This window comes from Tribolium castaneum, chromosome 3 (assembly GCF_031307605.1).
Source record: "Tribolium castaneum strain GA2 chromosome 3, icTriCast1.1, whole genome shotgun sequence".
NCBI lineage: Eukaryota > Metazoa > Arthropoda > Insecta > Coleoptera > Tenebrionidae > Tribolium > Tribolium castaneum.
Genome location: NC_087396.1, coordinates 8,426,592 through 8,445,196, shown reverse-complemented (window position 1 = coordinate 8,445,196; position 18,605 = coordinate 8,426,592). Strand labels below are relative to the sequence as shown.

Below are 18,605 nucleotides of genomic sequence, written 5' to 3'. Positions count from 1 at the left end.
AAAAGAGAGCTTACATCAATTGAAACTAATAACTCGTCTTTATACAGGCTGCTCAAAAACTGGCGCACCAACTCAGTGGTACGTTATTGAGAAGCATGTGTAGATCAAGGGAAAAATCTTGAAAAAATTCCTAAAGTTATATTTTAAAAAATCTGGAGCTACAAACTTGTTTTGTTAACTTCTTCAGTTTTCATTATTTTTTAATGTTTTCATGCAAGGACGTTATATCTAACCTCTTTGTTTTCATGTTTCACACTAAGTAATCGTTCCCTAACACAACGATGAATAACTATTTTTAAATTTCCAATTAGACTTTAGCAGTTTTTTTTTAATTTAAAAAAATTAAAATTCATAAAAAAATCACAGTTTATAGATGTGCCAACGCTGGGAATTATTTCCTAGGAAACCGTTTCAAAAATAGTTTATTTTTATTGTTGATCAAATTCTACTGCCATCACGACTGTTACACAACGTTGCCACATATCATTTATTTAAAATTCGGTATTTATCAATAACTTTAATGCAAATTTTTTTTTACTATTTTTACCTTTATATGTAAGCAATTCTTTATCACACTCCATTGAGTTGGTGCACCGGTTTTTGAGGACCCAGTATAATGTGATGTCCTTGACTTTACTAATAAATTCTAAAGAATTTTTAACTAATAAACTAGGTTGCTGAAGTGGTAAGTTATTAAATTCGTCAGTTAACCATTTTGAAACCTTGGAAGTTAGAGCGCCAAACGCTGGAACGATTGGACTTCAGGTTCCAGAGAGTTTTAGTGAAAATATTACTCTACGGCGAACAGTCCTGATAAAGAGAAACGTGTGATGATAATAATAACAGGTTAATATATCTAATTTAATCTTTTGTTGTTAATCTATATCCCATTTCAGTTCATAGTAGAATTGCTATTGCGCATTTGAATTTTTCGGAGTAAAAAATAAAGCAAAAATTGAGAGTTTTTTGTAAAAGAAAAGAATTCTGTGGTCAACTAAATCCCAGCGACACGTTTTGAGCTATAAAAACCCACCAGAAACCTTCAATTGGTGCTTCATTTAACTCCAAAAAATTTAAATGCGCTGTTGCAAAATTCTACTATGAACTGAAATGGGATATGAAATGTGCAATAACTTTAGGGCTACTTTCACTGAAGATTTTATTGAAGTTACTGAGTTACTATTTTTCTAAGTTCCTAATAATATCGCCCACCATTGTCTCACGATTTTCGACTGGGTGCACGTGTACGAGTACAATTTTAGCGCCTGATCACATCCCTAGTTTAATGCAATCACGAAAAATGTAGTCAATGAACTATTTTTATTCTTCGACACTGACAAAATTTACGATTTTTTTCCTGTGTACGGAAATTTTGACAACTGTTTGACATTTCTCAATACGAAACGTCAGATTATTTTTAACAGATTTAAGGCGGTCCCTGAGAACTAGCAAAATTACCAAAAAAACATGTGATCAAACTTTTATACACATCTCAAAATCGACAACAATTTTCATCCGAAAACCATTATGGCGCCACCAACTGGCACTTCCTTCCAACTAAATTTTTAAAGCGGCAATTTTTAAAAAAATCTCATTTTCAAAGGTAATTTTTTCGTTGCTATTGCTAATATCGGCTTCAATTTTTGCATGTATATTTACAGTGATGTTGTGCATGAATGGTGTATTTTTTCCGATCTGTGCAGTATCTTGGGTTTGGCACCCAAGTTTTAACTTTATCAGATCAGCAGACCAAAAATACCAGATTCAATACTAAATAAAAAATGTATAAAGTGAGTGACAAAACCAAATATCTACAACACTATGTTCTATTTCAAATTTACAACACTGTGTTCTATTTCAAATTTACAACACGGCGATACCGTTACTTGAAAGGGGACTTCAGACAAAACTTTAAAATATAAATATGTAAAACAGAAAATAGTGTTGTGAATATTTGGTTTTGTCACGCACAATAGTTTTGTGGGGAAATGATTTTTAATCGTTTTGCTTTTTGTTTGGTACTGCTTCGTAGTTTATTTTTTGAAATATGTATAAAAGTATTAGCTGTTTTAAAGCTATAAAAACACCAACACAGCATTTTACCAAATTATTTTTTTAAATAAAATTGATAAAAATGTTAAATAGTTATCAATGGTTAGATCTCTCAGTGAAAATAAATTATATAAATTACTTTAGCTATTATTTTTTTGAAGTGCATAAAGAATTTATAACAGCCAACTATGAGGGAAAATGCTACGTTGGCGTCTTTATAGTTTTGAAACAGCTAATATGAACACATGTTGTTTTGATCATTTTGACAGTTCTCAGTGGCAGCCTTAAAGCAATTTTAAGCCTTGTTGAATCTAACACGAAGAATAAAATGTTGTATTCAACTCGTTTTTGTGTAAATCGGTTCATTTATATCACCTCGTAGATGATAACAACAATCCACTCGCGAAATAAAGTTTCCGATTTACACTCAAACTCGTTAAATAATAAAGGACAGGGATCCTGTTTTATCTGATCCCGCCTTGATTTTTGAGAACAGGCAACCCATTATACAATTCAAAGTAAACTTTGATTTTTAGAATTTTGGTTTTTAGAATTAACGCATAGTTAACAGTGAACAACTACTGTCATCATAACGTTGACATCTGGTTGACTTGTCGTGTATTCGAATTTTGTTAAGAGTTCCCCTTCCTTTACACTACCCCGACAACGGGGTGGGGGTGCCCATGAGGGTACCGTCGGTACGTTGTAAATATTGTAAATAGAGATTGAATATAGCTTCGTAAGAGTAAACAGCTTCTTTGTGAAATCCCCTTAAATTCAGTCTCCTGGTCATTCGATATACATATTTTTGGTCCAATCGAGCCGGATAAAGAACCATCTGTGTGTTTGTGAGGTGCGCAATATTTATTGAACAAGATTCCGGTCGTGGAAGAGAAGCAGAAGAGAAGAGTGAAAAAGGTCAGTGGTCGTACTCAATCCTAAATCCTTAAATAATATATCCTATTGTGTCATTGTGAGAGTTTCGTAAGGTGTGCATTTATGCGGGTGTAAAATTGACTGATACGCCTGATATCAGTACTTAACGTAGGTAATTATTGTAAATTATCTAGTGTGTTTTTGAGAATTTAAGTAAAAAATGGGGGATGTGTTAAATGCTGAACGTAAACAAATAAAATCGGCGACTACTAGATTTTCAAATTATGTCAGAGCATTTAAAAAGAAAGACAGCATTCCGATGCTGCAGTGCAAATTAAAGGATTTTAAAGGGCTATTAGAGAGGTATAATAAGGTACAATTAGAAATCGAGCTTGCTACTCGAAGAGCAAATAGAGGAACGCGAGTCATATGGGAAACATTTTTATGAGACGTTAATCGCGGCAGAAGAAATAATAAACAAACGGGAAAATAACGCAAAGGAGGACTCATCTCCCTCAGGTGGCCAATCGTTTGTTCAACTACCGTCAATCAATTTACCGTCGTTTAGTGGCCAATATGTGGAATGGACGAATTTTCATGATAGTTTTACAGTCTTGATTCATAATAATACAGCGTTAGGGAATATAGAAAAGTTTCATTATTTGAAAAATTGTCTAACAGGGTTAAAAACAGGGTTTGACTAGTCAGGAAACGCGTCTCCAAAATACGCATTTAGGGTTTGTAATGGATGGGCCACTTACAATCGCTGCTTTAGAGCATCATTCTCGTAATCAAATGTGTCATGTATCAAACTCGAATTTGGAAAAGCACGTCATAAAATTCTGGGAGTTAGAAAATTTCGAAAACGTGAAGGGCACAACAGCTGAAGAAAAATCGTGTGAATCTCATTTTGTGAAAACTCATTGTAGAAATAAGGATGGCCGGTTCGTGCTCAAATTACCTTTTAAGACGGAAATACCCAGTTTAGGTTTTACAACGGGGGTGGCTGTAAAATTTCTAAATTCTTTGGAAAATAAGTTTAGGCATAATAAACAAATCGAGGAGCAATATAAATCTTTTATGCAAGAATATTTCGAGTTGGGACATATGGCACTTGCCGACAAACAATCCAGTACTTTAGCTGAGAATTATTTTCTGCCTCATCACGCGGTCATAAAAGAGGACAGTTTAACAAGCCGACTAAGGGTTGTGTTCAATGCCAGTGCCAAATCTTCAAACGGTTTAAGTCTTAACGATAATTTAATGGCTGGACCCAATTTACAAACAGACTTATTTTCATTAGTTATTCGGAGTAGGTGTTATCAATTTGTTTTATCAGCCGATGTAGAGAAAATGTATCGTCAGATTTGGGTTGCACCCGAACACTGTAAATATCAACAAATATTGTGGCGCGAGAATAATCGACATCCCATTAACATTTACCAATTGCAAACAGTGACGTACGGGCTCACGTGTGCCCCATTTTTGGCTATGAGGTGCTTAAGACAATTGGCATTAGAAGCGAGAGAGGAGTACCCAGAAGCCAGCGAAATAATTTTAAAAGATTTTTACATGGACGATCTCCTTACAGGACCAAATTCGGTAGAAACCGCGATTAAATTGAGGGATGAAGTAAACCTAATTTTGAAAAGAGGTGGGTTTACTTTACGCAAATGGGCCTCAAATAGTTTATTAGTACTCCCAGATGTAACCCATTCGCCCACCGACGTTGTGGTTAGATTAAATTCAGATTTAGAAACAAAGACGTTAGGGCTTACGTGGAATTACGGAAATGATACTTTTAGGTACGAAATTAAAAATAAAACTGGAGTGGGCAAAATTACCAAACGTACAGTTTTAAGTGTTATCGCCACAATTTATGATCCGATTGGAGTGTTAGGGCCGGTTATAGTTACCGCAAAAATTATTTTACAAAAATTATGGCTACTAAAAATTAATTGGGACGATCCAATTCCCCAAACATTACGAAGTAGATTTTGTATGTTCTTAGAAGAATTACACCTTATTAGTAGTTACAATATTTCGCGAAAAGTTATTCCTTTTTTTCCATATAAAACTATTCAATTACACGGATTTTGCGATGCTAGCCTAGAAGCGTATGGTGTAGTGATTTATATCAGAACAACAGATTTAGATGGTGAAGTGGCAACGCGTCTTTTGTGTGCGAAATCGCGCGTAGTGCCGCTTAAGCAAATAACGTTACCACGATTAGAATTAAGCGCAGCGGTACTTTTGGCTAAACTCTTTGAGAAAGTCATAACCACAGTAGGGGTAACATTTGACAAATATTTTTTATGGTCGGATTCAACAATAACGTTAGCTTGGATCAAAGGAGCACCAAGTAAGTGGCAACAATTTGTGGCATCTCGGGTCGGTCTAATCCAATCAAATACGGAAATGGCTAACTGGGTTCATGTAAATTCAGGTGATAACCCCGCTGATATTATTTCGAGAGGCGCAAGTCCTCAAACGTTGAAAAGTTCGTCGTTGTGGTGGAACGGACCCACAAGGTTAAACAAAAATGAGCATGAGTGGCCAAAGTCCAATGTAAATGTGTCAAAAATTGAAGCTCCAGAGCAAAAAAGCATAAGCTTAATTAATTGTAGCGACACGTCGGAGTTACCAATTTTTGCTAAAGTGTCCTCATTTTCAAAATTAATAAACATCATGGGCTACTGTTTAAGATTCGCTAATAATTGTCGTAATAAAACGGCTAAACATTCTGAAATATTGCTGACACGACAAGAAAGAGATGCGGCTTGTAACACTATTGTAAAATTGGTACAATTAAGAATATTTCGCAGGACAGTAACAGAGTTAAAAAATGATAAAGAAGTCAGTAAAGAAAATAATTTACGATCACTTAACTTATTTCTAGACAGTAATGAAATTATTAGAGTTGGTGGCCGTCTAAGGAATGCAAGAATACAATTTGATAGTAAACACCAAATGTTATTACCAAAAGATCATATAGTTACAAAATTAATAATTCAATACATTCACGAGAAGAATTTGCACGCGGGAACTCAAGCAACGTTAGCAGCGATAAGACAAAAGTACTGGCCAATCTCGGGACGCAGTGTAGTTCGTCAAGTAATACATAAGTGCATAATTTGTTTTAAACTAAAACCTTTGCCTTTTGAACAACTAATGGGAGATTTACCAACCGAAAGGGTTACTCCTGCGCGACCATTCGCGAATTGTGGGGTCGATTATGCAGGCCCTATACTAATTAAAGAAGCGCGAGGCTGAGGCAAAAGAACTGTAAAGTCATATGTAGCGTTGTTTATTTGTTTGGTAACGAGAGCAGTCCATCTAGAATTGGTCCTTGATTATACCTCGGAGTAATTTTGAATGCCTTAAAACGCATGATGGCACGACGCGGTAAAGTAGAGTCAATTATATCGGACAATGGTACAAATTTCGTGGGTGCAAACAGAGAGCGTTGCAGGAAATTGAACATTTATTTAAGTCAAATGAATTTGAAAAGAAAGTGGTCAAAGAATTAAATAATGAAGGTATTAAATGAAAGTTTATTCCTGCCAAGTCTCCATATATCGGGGGAATTTGGGAAGCGGGGGTTAAAGCATTTAAGCATCATATTAAACGTGTTGTGGGACTCTCGTTATTAACATATGAAGAAATGTACACCTTGCTGACATTAATAGAATCATGCATGAACTCCCGACCTATTACATCTTTGAGTAACGACCCAAATGACTTGGAACCATTGACGCCGGGCCATTGGGGCCCCCTTGACGGCGCCGTTAGAAACTCACATGTTGTCGCTGCCGGACAACCGCCTGTCCAGGTGACAATTGGTGGAAAAAATAAGGCAGACATTTTGGAAAAGATGGAGGAGCGAATATCTGTCGCAGTTCCAAGTCAGGAACAAGTGGAAGACAGCATCGACTATTTCCTTGCAACCGGGCACCTTGGTGATTTTGTGGGAGGACAACCTGCCTCCCTTACACTGGCAGTTAGGACGCATCACAGAAACCCACGAGGGCGCAGACGGCATCACCAGGGTCGTATCAGTGAAGACCGCGAGTGGAATCACAAAAAGAGGAGTAAATCGTGTGTGTGTGCTTCCGATGGGCTAGTGGGATTAAGCCACTAAAGTGCGACGAAACAGTTCAAATTCAAATTTTGTGGTTCAAGTGGTAATTACCTGCTGGTTGAAAATGTATTGTGTTTTTAGTTTTAAGTTTTTTATTTTATAACTAATTTGTCTTGTCTTATTTTCGTTATTACTTGTGTTTGTTAGTTTTAAGTTTTTACCTAGATAATTATTATGTATTTGATTACAATGATATTGTGCATGTTAGTTAAGTTAGAATAAGTTGTGTTTTATTCATTAATTGTTAATTGGCGGGGGGGGAGGATGTTTTTTTTTTTTACGCTACCCCGACAACGGGGTGGGGGTGCCCATGAGGGTACCGTCGGTACGTTGTAAATATTGTAAATAAAGATTGAATATAGCTTCGTAAGAGTAAACAGCTTCTTTGTGAAATCCCCCTAAATTCAGTCTCCTGGTCCTTCGATATACAAATTTCGTAAAAAACGACATAATAATGGCTTTGAGAATATTCAATTGAAACTATGAAGCAGCAGTTTGACTCTGTGCAAGACGATACCCGAAGAGACAGACTCCTTCAAATCATGTGTTTACAAAACTCAAAATTAATTTACGTGAAACGAGAGACTAAGAAGAAAAAAATAGACGTCGTACAGCACTACTTCAGAAAATGAACCGGCGTGATTGAAACGCTAACTGATTATCCTCATATCAACCCGAGGCAACTAGAACTCAGCAAAGGGTTCGTTTTTAACATTTTAAAGGCTAACGGATTTCACCTCTATCACGTCACAGCATTACTTGAAACAGATTTTCCCCGGCGTTTGCAATTTTGTGCATTTATAAGGTACCAGCGTACCAGCCATAGATTATAGATATTTATAGTGGTACCAGCTGCACAATGATATAAAAACATTATTCAGTGTTGTTTTTACTAATGAAGAAAGACAAGAGACACAGGTCGAGCATTTACAAGTTTCATAGCACCAGTCTTAAAGCACAAATTCAATTTTAAAAATCGAGTGGCGTTGGCCACGAGTTTTTTGTTTTAAAAAAATGAGTGCTTTAAGGTCATATGAAACAAGTTTTTTGTACTATTTTTTGTAATTTGCCCCCTTTTTGCCGTTTTTAAACAAAAATTGTTATTTTAGTCGATTTACGGATTTTTGTGACAGTTGGTAATATCTCAATTTTGGAAGTGAAAAATTTATTTAAAATGTTTTTTTATCAAAGTTTTGTCAAAAAACAAGAGTTTGGATAACAAAGGAGGTAATCTTGTATGAACGCCCCCTGAAATTTGTGAAAATGTTCCATCAAATAATCTTATGACATCGCACTTGTTGACGTTGAGTGCTTTAAGATGCCGATTAAAGCATCGATATGGCGGACAATTACAAAAATAACTATTATAAACTCGCAAATTCACAATCAATTAAATTCGACATCAAAAAAGAAATAGAAAAATATTAAAAATTAAGTTGTTTCGAACAATACTTTATTAATGACTTTAATACATTTATGTTTTTTATCTCTTATCAATATCACCATTCGCGTGTTTGAGCTCGTTTTTTAAAACGAGCTATTCTGTATTTTTCACCAATTTGTTTATAGTTTTTTTTATCCGGAAACCAATTATTATTTCGCGAAATTTTGTTACAAATTTTGTGACAAATCTGTGTTTATTATTTTTGCTTTTTTTAAGTCTTCAGAGCTTTATTGGAAAGATTCACAACACACCTGTTTTAATCTGATTAATCAACTCTTGTTGGTGATTAAGACACTGGTTGATTAAATAACTATTGCAGGTTTGGATCATATAGGCCACGTCTACGGTCCCAAATCTCCGCTTATTTTATCCAAACTCAAAGAAATGGATTACGTTATAGAAGAAATCTACAAAACCGACGCGATTTTGATGGTAACAGGTGATCACGGAATGAGAGACAGCGGAGGGCATGGGGGCTCCACACATCCTGAAACCAACGTCCCCTTTATAGTTTTGGGTGTGCCTTGCATTAATGACTCTTTTGCCCAAATTGACATTCCCGCTAATTTAGCCATTTTACAAAATTTCGATGTTCCAACCACTAGCATTGGCCAACTTCACAAAAGTCTGTTGTCTCATTTGCAACAATCAGAATTTTTACAAGCTTTGAGATACAACACCTTTTTATTGACAAATAAGCTGGATTTGTGCGAAGAAACAATTCACACTGCAGACCATCTTTTCGATCTATTTCTACTTAATCAGAAAAAAGAATTGGCCGAAAGCGCGGCCCAATTGTACGAAAACTGTGCACGAAAAATTAGCGAAACGTTACAAAAACTTTCAATTCAACAAAACGCAGCATCTCTGATTGTCGCAACTGCTACAACCGTTGTAATTTTGTTAAAAGTAATCCAAAAACTGTTCGGGGTTTCTCCGAAAACTGATCGCTTCGAACAATTAACAATGTTGGCACTGCTATTTTTACAGTTTGCCCATTTTCACGTTGCCATGGATATGTTACTTACCGTGACAATATTATTTTTAGTTGTTAGAAATCTTGCGTGTTTTGAGACAAAACATTTGCAGTGCGCTAACAAATCTTTTTTGATGTTTATGTCAATTGTGCATCCGTTGTCTTTCCTCTCCTCGAGTTACTTGGAAGAAGAGCACCAATTTTGGTATTTTTTTACAAACACTTTTATTTTGTTTAATATTTTAACTAAAGGGAAATACTGGATTTTGCTTTTTGTAGCACTCAGACTCGTTCGCACACTTAACCAAGTTGGTGATAAATGGGCTGCATTGCCGGATTTAGCTGACTGGTTGTTACAAAACGAAAATTATTTATATTTGCAAGTAATTTTTATTTCGGGTTTAGCAGCCTCGTACCTTTGTACCATTATGTTTGCAAAAACGAAATTGAGTAAGTTTCTTGATGCTTTAGTCTTAATTTTAATTTATGTCTTTCGCTCAGTGTTCGTGAATATAATCTTGGGCCAAATTTTGTGGTTTCTAATTTTTATAAAATTTCTACTTTGTGTATCAACCAAAGAAAGTTTTGCATTAGTTTGGTTACTACTTATTAGTTTGTTACTTAAGCCCTACAATGTGATACTTATTCCATTGTGTGTATTAGGTAGTCAACTTTTCCACAAAGCTTTAGAAAATGAAACGTTAACGATGGCCCATTGGTGGTTAGGTAATTTGTTATTTTTTGCTCAAGGGCATGATAATAGTTTAGCAAGTGTTGATATTTCAAGCGGTTATATTGGATTACACGAGTATAACCCTTTTTTAGTCTTTCCTCAAGTATTGTGTCACACATATGCCCTCCCAGTATTAAGCCACTTATTACTTTTCACAAACAGAAAGGTAAATGTTTTTAAAAGTCTGTCTATTTTTATATTGTTTAGATTATATATTGTTGTGCTAGTTTTTATAGTAACTTTCATACACAGACACCATTTGTTTATTTGGTCAGTTTTTGCCCCAAAAATGTTTGTTGAGGCAAGCCATTTTTTCTTTTTATTTGTTGAAGTATCTTGCTACTATTTAATAGATTTAATAAAAAAAAATTGTTACTGAAATTGTGTTTTTTTAATAAAACATCTGTTACAAATTTGAAAATTTGTCTTATTTTATTATAAATCTAATCCTCAGATTAAAGATCGTTTAAAAAATTTTGCTAAAAATATGGCTGTGTGAAGGGTCAAACTGACCATTCATTGTTTTGTCACTGATAAAGGCACAAGTTTCCAACCAAGTCAAATCATAAGCATTCCCAACCCAAAGTTCAAACAAAGTTAGATTTACTAATATTTTCAGGCAGTAGAATTAAATTGGGGATTTGATAAGCAATGAAATAAGTATCAAGAACGGTAAGGAGATTTTACCGATTGAAGACAATTGTTTGGAGGAGGAGCATAGCGACGACTCCAATTATTGTCTGAGATCGGCAATCTTTAACGTTCGTGATGCTTTTGGCGTTTTTTGCACGATTCTTAAATTCTTATTAAATAATGTCAAAATAATTGTCAAGACAACAGGTTATGGTTACCGGTTGCTAGGTCCAAGGCGTCCACAAAATTACTTACCGTTACAGTGGCGGCTTCTCAGAGGAAGCAGGGGAGGCTAAGCCCCCTCAAACATTTTTAACGAATAACGAATACAATATTTTGTTTAATAAAAAAAATATTTTTTTTAATTTAAATCGAAGTCGCGCTGGAATTGGATCTCATGCTTGCTTCGTTTGCGCCATAGATTTATAGCAAGGGGTGTTCACTCTTCAAAAAAAGCCGGGAGTAGTGATGTTAGTTAGTGGTAACATCACCGAAGCGCTGACAAGCAATCAAGAAAGATAAAATATATTACTGTCTGAATCATTAAAAAAAATTGTTGTTTGCGCATGTATCTCCAACGGTTCACATTTGAGTACTGTCAAAATGATGTGTCTCTGGTTGTAATGGGACACAGGGTCTAATTTCAAGTTTGGTCGCAAAATTGCGCGGGTCGTAGTTGCATAGCAGCAACGAATGACATTGCTAGATTTGCGCCGTTGCTATGTCAATCATGATTTGCACCGGTCGTAAGTCAACTTGAAATTAGGCTCACAGAATCAGACCTTACGACCGGCACAAATCGGTATTGTTATAGCAACGGCGCAAATCTAGCAATGTCATTCGTTGTTATAGTGGCGGTCAGCTCGATTTGCATGTGCGTCATCAATTTCATTTTTTCATTACCAACACAAAGCTATAAAAAACTTACCAAAAACAATGCAAATTTAAACAGCTAAGGGCTATCCAAGGGTGGTATCCTTGAACATTAATTTACTTGTGCACTTCGACAACACCGTCAAGTGTCACGAATTTGTCAACCTGACATTGACAGTAAATTATAGACGTCGTCGCATGGTTGTCGAAAGTGTTATCGGTGTTAATCGCAAGTATTTTCCGTTCGTTTATTGTGTTTTGTGATTTGCGTTTCGTTAGGTTTTTGATTCTGCGTTTATTAGTTCTTGTTTTGTGAATCTGTATTTTTTTGTAACAACTCATAATTTAAACACTTCGTAACCGCAAAAAATATTTGATAGTTTGTCACCGCTATGCCCTGCTATGTAAACGTAGTGACAGAAATGTCAGATGACGCACACGCAAATGGAGCTGAGCACTACCATAAGCTATGTGCGCTGTACTTTTTACATTGCGGTATATGGTCTCGAAAAATTCGAGAGCAGGTAGTCGACATTATGTTAATGTAATTAGTAAGGGTCCATTCAAAGATAGGATTCATAAGTTTAGTGTGCTATCTTTTTCATAACAACATCTGTCCGTGGAATTTTAAGTGGCGCTATTCTGACCTATCAGGCATTTTAAGATAGGGTTAATAAACTAAAGGGTTTACGCGTTTATGCTTTGTTATAAATCAGTTTCCTGTCACTGCACTTTTCGAAATTCATGAAAAATTCGAGAGCAGATATACGACGTTACGTTGATAATTAATAAGGGTCCTATATAAAAATTTCATTAACACTGTTACTTTGGCTATGGTGTGTAAGAATAATAATACGTATGATGAAATACTTTTTAGAGTAATTAAAGAACTGTACGATGATAATGGCGTATTATATGAAATCATATTAAAGCTACCCTTTAATGTTAAGAGGAATGTGAATAATAAGATTGTTTATTATTATCAGGGCTCATAAGATGTTTATAATTGAATTTAAGAAATAAATAAATGTTTAAACCCATATAATTGATTTTATTTTTCTCCATTCCTTACCTCTATGAATTAAAGCTACTATGTAAAGCTGGCACGTTTATCAGACAAATATGATGCTCTATTTATACGTCGAGTAAATATATTACATAAGGAACAGCGAATAAGAGCAAGCGGTTATAATTTAAAATCAATTTGGGAATGTCAGTTTCGAAAATTATTAAAAGATAATACTGAAATCAAACAATTTATAATAAATCACCCTAATTTAATGCAGGTACCGTCAAATCCCCGTGATAGTTTTTTTGATGGTAGAACTAATGCCTGTAGCCTACATTACAATTGCGCCGAAAATGAAAAAATTATGTATTTTGACGTCTGTTCATTGTACCATTTGTACCCGTTCATAAACAAATATGGTAAGTACCCCGTCGGCCACCCTGTAAGCATTCTTGTAGGCCATGGCGAATGTTCAACAGTAAACATACATGAGGTAGAAGGTTTAGTAAAATGTCGCATTTTACCACAAAATTTGTATCATCCACTTTTACCTTTGCGCAGTAATGGTAAATTAACCTTTCCGTTGTGCCGCGAATGTGTAGAAACATTAAATAATCGCAAATGTAATCAAACGGACGATGAAAGGCAATTCACCGGTACATTTGTCGCAGATGAATTACGTAAAAGTTTGGAATTGGGCTACAAAATTACTGAATTACTAGAAATTTGGATATACGATGTTGAACAGTACAATAGCTTTTCAAAAACTGGTGGCTTGTTTGCAGGCTATGTAAACACATTTTTAAAAATTAAACAAGGATGCAGTGGTTGGCCGACGTGGTGCGATACCGAAACCAAGAAACAGCAGTGCTTTAATCAGTACTACGAAGAGGAAGGAGTTCAATTAGATTCACAGAAAATTGAGAAAAATCCTGGATTAACCACAATAATTAAAAAACCACAATAATTAATAAACCCATTGATTTATTCGAACTTATAACAAACCCTAGTAAGATTGTGCATTCTTTAAATATTATTAACACAGAAGTGATTCTGACCACCTGAGAAAGGGTTGAAGATGATGTAAAACCATCCAAAACCGTTAATGTAGCAATTGTTAGTTACACAACTGCTCAGGCGCGATTGGAGTTGTACAAATACTTAGAAAGGTTGGGTCGTCGCGTGTCGTATTATGAGAAAGGTTGAGTCGTCGCGTGTTGTATTATAATACTGACAGTGTAATTTTTACCCATAAAGAGGGTGAATGGTTACCACCAGTGGGTGATTATTTAGGCGACATGACCGATGAAATGTCAGAATACTGTTCAGGAAGCTACATTAAGGCTCTAGACCCTCTGGGAGCTGGCGCATACGTTTTACGTGTAAACGTAATAGGAAACGTTTTATAGGAAATTTAAAAATACAGACTTGAGATATTTTAAATTTTTGTTAACTGTTCTTAATTGTTAGATATAAAGCAAAAATTAAATTGTAAGTAGGCAACCTTTAATGCATCCTTCTTCGAATGCGTAGCTAGCTGGAAGAAGATTTATGACGGGTTTAGGACGCACCGCTGGGGGTAACCACCATTGGGGTTACCCACAAGATAATAATTTTATTGCATTTGTTCAAGACAGAGAAATGTATCGGCACAAATAGGAATTTTAGCGATTTCTCTAATAGTGGTATAAAATTAAAGCACATGATTTCGGAATTAATTTTTTTAACAAAATAATTAGGTACCTATAGATTTGCATTACGTTTTTTTTGTAGACACTGCTATCAACGTATCTTATGAGATTTTGAAATACGAGTAATCACGCTCGCTATTTTTTTGAATACTTTTAACAATAAAATTATTCCTGTTTTAGAAAAAAATATAAAAAAGATGATTAAAACTTTGGTTGTACTTAGCTTCGTTCTGCACAGGTTTTGTGATAGAACTACTGAGCTCCCTCACCACGACAAGGTGTCAACCCACTGAGGAAGTATTTTTTTACTTTTATTGTTCAAATTAAAAATTATAATTATTATTAAAATGCTTATCATCATATTATGTATTTATGTAAAAATCTCTAAAACTAAACTTGAAATATTATTTACAAATCCTTTTTTATTATGCTGCGTAATGGTAAATTGCGACTATGTCTTGAATCAATTATTTCTGGTAACATGGCATTCATATAAAAATTTTCAAGACAATCTATCATTCTTCCGTTCCAATATTTACTATCGTCTTTCTCAATAATACAATATTTTAAACCTGTAGAGGTGTACACTATAAAATAACAAGTTTGGCGATTAGTAATGTGGAGCTGACCTTGTACTTGATACATGTAATTATCTTTTTCTTTTAAAACTATTTTACTATCATCTTGAGAATCTATTTCTAAGTATTTAATCAATTTTTGTTCTATGGCAGTTTTAATATTTGTGTTTCTTGCGCTAAATGTACATTTAATTTCAACAATAGCATTTGAACCCACTAACCCATCTGGTGTTGCACCTAAAAATTTTTTTTCTTTATCTACAAAAAAGCCGCATGAAACTACCTTTATACCTGTGATCTGTTCAAACTTCTCCTTTGCTTTCTCTTCATTATCAATTCCCCACTGTAGTGGTTCGGGTAATTTTTTAAATTTAGATAATCCCACACGATACAAGATATCTTTTACAGCATTCGCTGTATTGGTCGTACATTTCATATTAATAATTCTTCCGAAATTACTAGCCGTTAATCTATTATTTCTTTCTTTATCCCACTGCTCATTATTACGTTGACCAATTGTTAACAAAGGAATTTTTAAAATATCGCAAGCAGCCAAATCATTCAAGAACTCATTTTTTATTTTGTCATATGTTTCTGTTGGCATGTCTATTATGTCATTAGTCGCACCATAATCCGAATCTGCACTTTGAATACGAATTTTTCTTTTATTTAATTTTGTAGCTTGAAGTTCTTTGGTTTTTAATAAGCGATTTGAAAATTTTGTGGTGTAAATGCCACTATTCTTTGATATTCTGAAAAATTTATTCTTTTACCCCCAACAAGTTTGTTAACTACTGAATTAAATGACTCAACAGAATTATTATCGACATCATACAATAGACTTGAAGATAAATTTGCAACTCGTTTTAATGCCTGCATGAACAACTCAAACAAGTAACTATTTTTAAAATCAGAATATGCAACTGCATTTGTTATTTGACCAACTGTATTACAAAAATACGTAGCGCACTTTGAATGATTACCAAAAACATGTGCAGGTCCATTTAAAATATCATTTTTCAGGTTTTCTGCTTTTTGATCGAAAGTACAGTACAGACTGGATCTTACAATCTCTCGATACGTTATTTGTACTATAATTATTACTGGGTATAGTTACAATAAATTTTTACAACAATGTATTTTTCAGAATTTATTACCTGGATAAAATTATCAGACGAAAAAGCGGGTTTAAAGAAGTTTTCATCATTTTAATGAGATATTCCTAGTAACTTTTTTAAAGTTAACTGTTTTCTGAAAGAACAATAATGTTTCACCAATTAATTTTTTTATTTTATATTTTTTCAATGCAAGTGATCCAATTAGAAATGCACATGACACATAATATAGCGAACAGAATTCGGTTAATTAAAACATAAAACCCAATAAATAAATGGTGTAATGGTGTATTATTTTTTACAAAACTATGCTAGTATTTTATTATTCTTTAGTATCAAATTTTTTTAACAAAATAAAAAACGTATTTTTCACTGTATGTTGCTTGAATCTCTGAAATAAAAGAAACTATCGTGGGCGATAGTGGAATTCAGTTTGTTTACATTATTTGCATTTTATGAGAAGGGACAAGACACCCCGAGGCGAAGGTCGGATGCCTATCCGATGATTGACAGCTGTCACTGAAAACAGGTCTAAAAAAGTATGCAACTTGTAGTACACCAATTCTCAACAATCGCTTCGGTACCCTGAAGCCTTATTAAAGAGTTCGTCAGCGGTGGTTCTAAAAATTACTCATCCGGATTCTGGAATCCAGAATATCTGGAATGCACCGGAGAATCGAGAAGACTATATTTGTAAAGTTAAAGGACTAAGTTTACGTTATAACAATTTAAAATTAATAAATTTTGATAAAATTAAATCCATGTTGTTTGAAAATTGTCCTGATGACAAAATTACTTTATCTGATTCTCGATATGAGGTTATGTCTAAAGATACAACAAAACAATGTATCCACTATACTAAACAGAGACGATTAACAGATGACACATTTGATACACTCCCTTATGGTTTCATGGATACGATATTAGATTAGAAGATTGTATGTATATATTTATTTATAAAGTCAAGATTTTAAGTTTACATTATAATACTTAATAATTTAAAGTTGATAAATTGTGATAAAAGTAAGTGTTTGAAGAAAATTGCCTTGATGAAAAAATTAGGTACGTTAGCTGATTGAGTTATTGTTCGTATAATTTGCGATATGAGGTTATATGTCTAAAGATTCAACCAGACAATATCGTTTCCACTATTCTAAGTGGAGAATATTAACCGATTATTTTGATACACTCCCTTAAGGTTTCATGGATACGATATGAAATTAATAATTATAATTATTGAAATTGTGTGTGTATTTTTTTTATCAACTAACTGTGTACATGTAATTATGATTTTTGTTTGCTCTTTGTATCATATAATAGGTAATAATAATAATTGTACCTGTAACTGTATTTACTTATTAAATTTTGTCAAACTTTAATTTGCATTTTGATTTCCGTCAAAACAAAATAATCTGATCATTGAGGTTGCTTCCCCGCACCCCATCCCGCTACATGTCCGAGCCCCGCCGCCCCGCGCCCGCCGTCCCCACGCCCCACCGTCCCTGCGCCCGCCGTGCCCACGCGCCGCCGCTGCCGACTCCCGCGCCGTGGTATGTGTGGAAAATGAAATTTTAAAAAGAAACAAGAAATATGGATCGAACTATTTATTTCGCTAGAAAACAGATTTGAATAATTTGTTACAAATTTCATCATTATTTCGCAAGTTTTGATCAAACATTTTTAAAAAATCATCCACAGAATTTCCCATAATGTAGTTTAAAAGAAAAAGTACAGAATATTGACCACAACAAGTTGATGTAAAGTTCTGAATTTGACGAATATTGTATGACCAAATTAAACTATTTCTTCTGATAAAATTTAAAATGTTGGTTGGAGATTGATTTCCAAAACTATCGAAAAAGTATCCAAAACCAAATTAATCAATGTACACAGCCATCCAATGACTACCTGGCATCTAATCCGGATCTCGGATTAACGATAACGATAATTAGAGCAGGTTTACTGATAAACCTTGGTAATGCGTTATATGCAGAAACAAGAACATGATGACGATTCTTCACACTCGACATATGTTTGAGGCATCTTCTGAGCTGTATCGTATTCATTATACCAGGCTACCAAGTTTTGAACGTTTTGTAAAGCACAAACAGAATTTTGCATCAAGTGATTCTCACACAAATTTATTTCAGATTGTTTGCATAGTTTGCGAAACGATGACAACCCAACTCTTCAATGTTTATTATTGAACATTCAGGTCCAGTGATGTGGGGGCGCCGGCATTGGTCATGTAATTTAGCGCCTGGCGGGGTATTTGCCCGAGGAGTAGCTGTTTTGGCTTATGCTGGTTTACCTCTCTTGGCAGCCGCTGTGGGAGATTTGCTTTGCAAATTCCCGCCCGTCGGTGTGAAGGTCTCGAGTCCCCATGCACCCCGACAGGTGGCGTTTCATGCCACTTTTGTCTCACCATTCAGGTAGATGTTTAGAGAACCAACGTTTCTTATCTTCACCTTTGACGTAGATGCA

At 34.6% G+C, this 18,605-nt stretch overlaps 2 protein-coding genes across 6 annotated transcripts in view; one reads left to right on the top strand and one right to left on the bottom strand.

Annotated features, from left to right (window-relative positions):
* PIG-G (Phosphatidylinositol glycan anchor biosynthesis class G) overlaps positions 1–17,500 on the top strand; it is a 32,613-nt gene extending 15,113 nt beyond the window's left edge. The window contains exons 2-3 of one of the 3 annotated variants that reach the window (XM_064355927.1): positions 8,833–9,694; positions 9,742–9,922. In XM_064355927.1, the coding sequence (XP_064211997.1) occupies positions 8,833–9,694; positions 9,742–9,793 (914 nt within the window). In that variant the 3' untranslated portion in view covers positions 9,794–9,922. Of the gene's footprint in view, positions 1–6,617; positions 7,085–8,832 lie in introns of those variants that run through there. The other 2 variants (XM_015982217.2, XM_064355928.1) reach the window with 2 other exon arrangements.
* The window catches only part of LOC103314287 (uncharacterized), a 132,976-nt gene that overhangs the window by 110,235 nt on the left and 4,136 nt on the right, over positions 1–18,605 (bottom strand). The gene's annotated exons all lie outside the window — the stretch shown is intronic.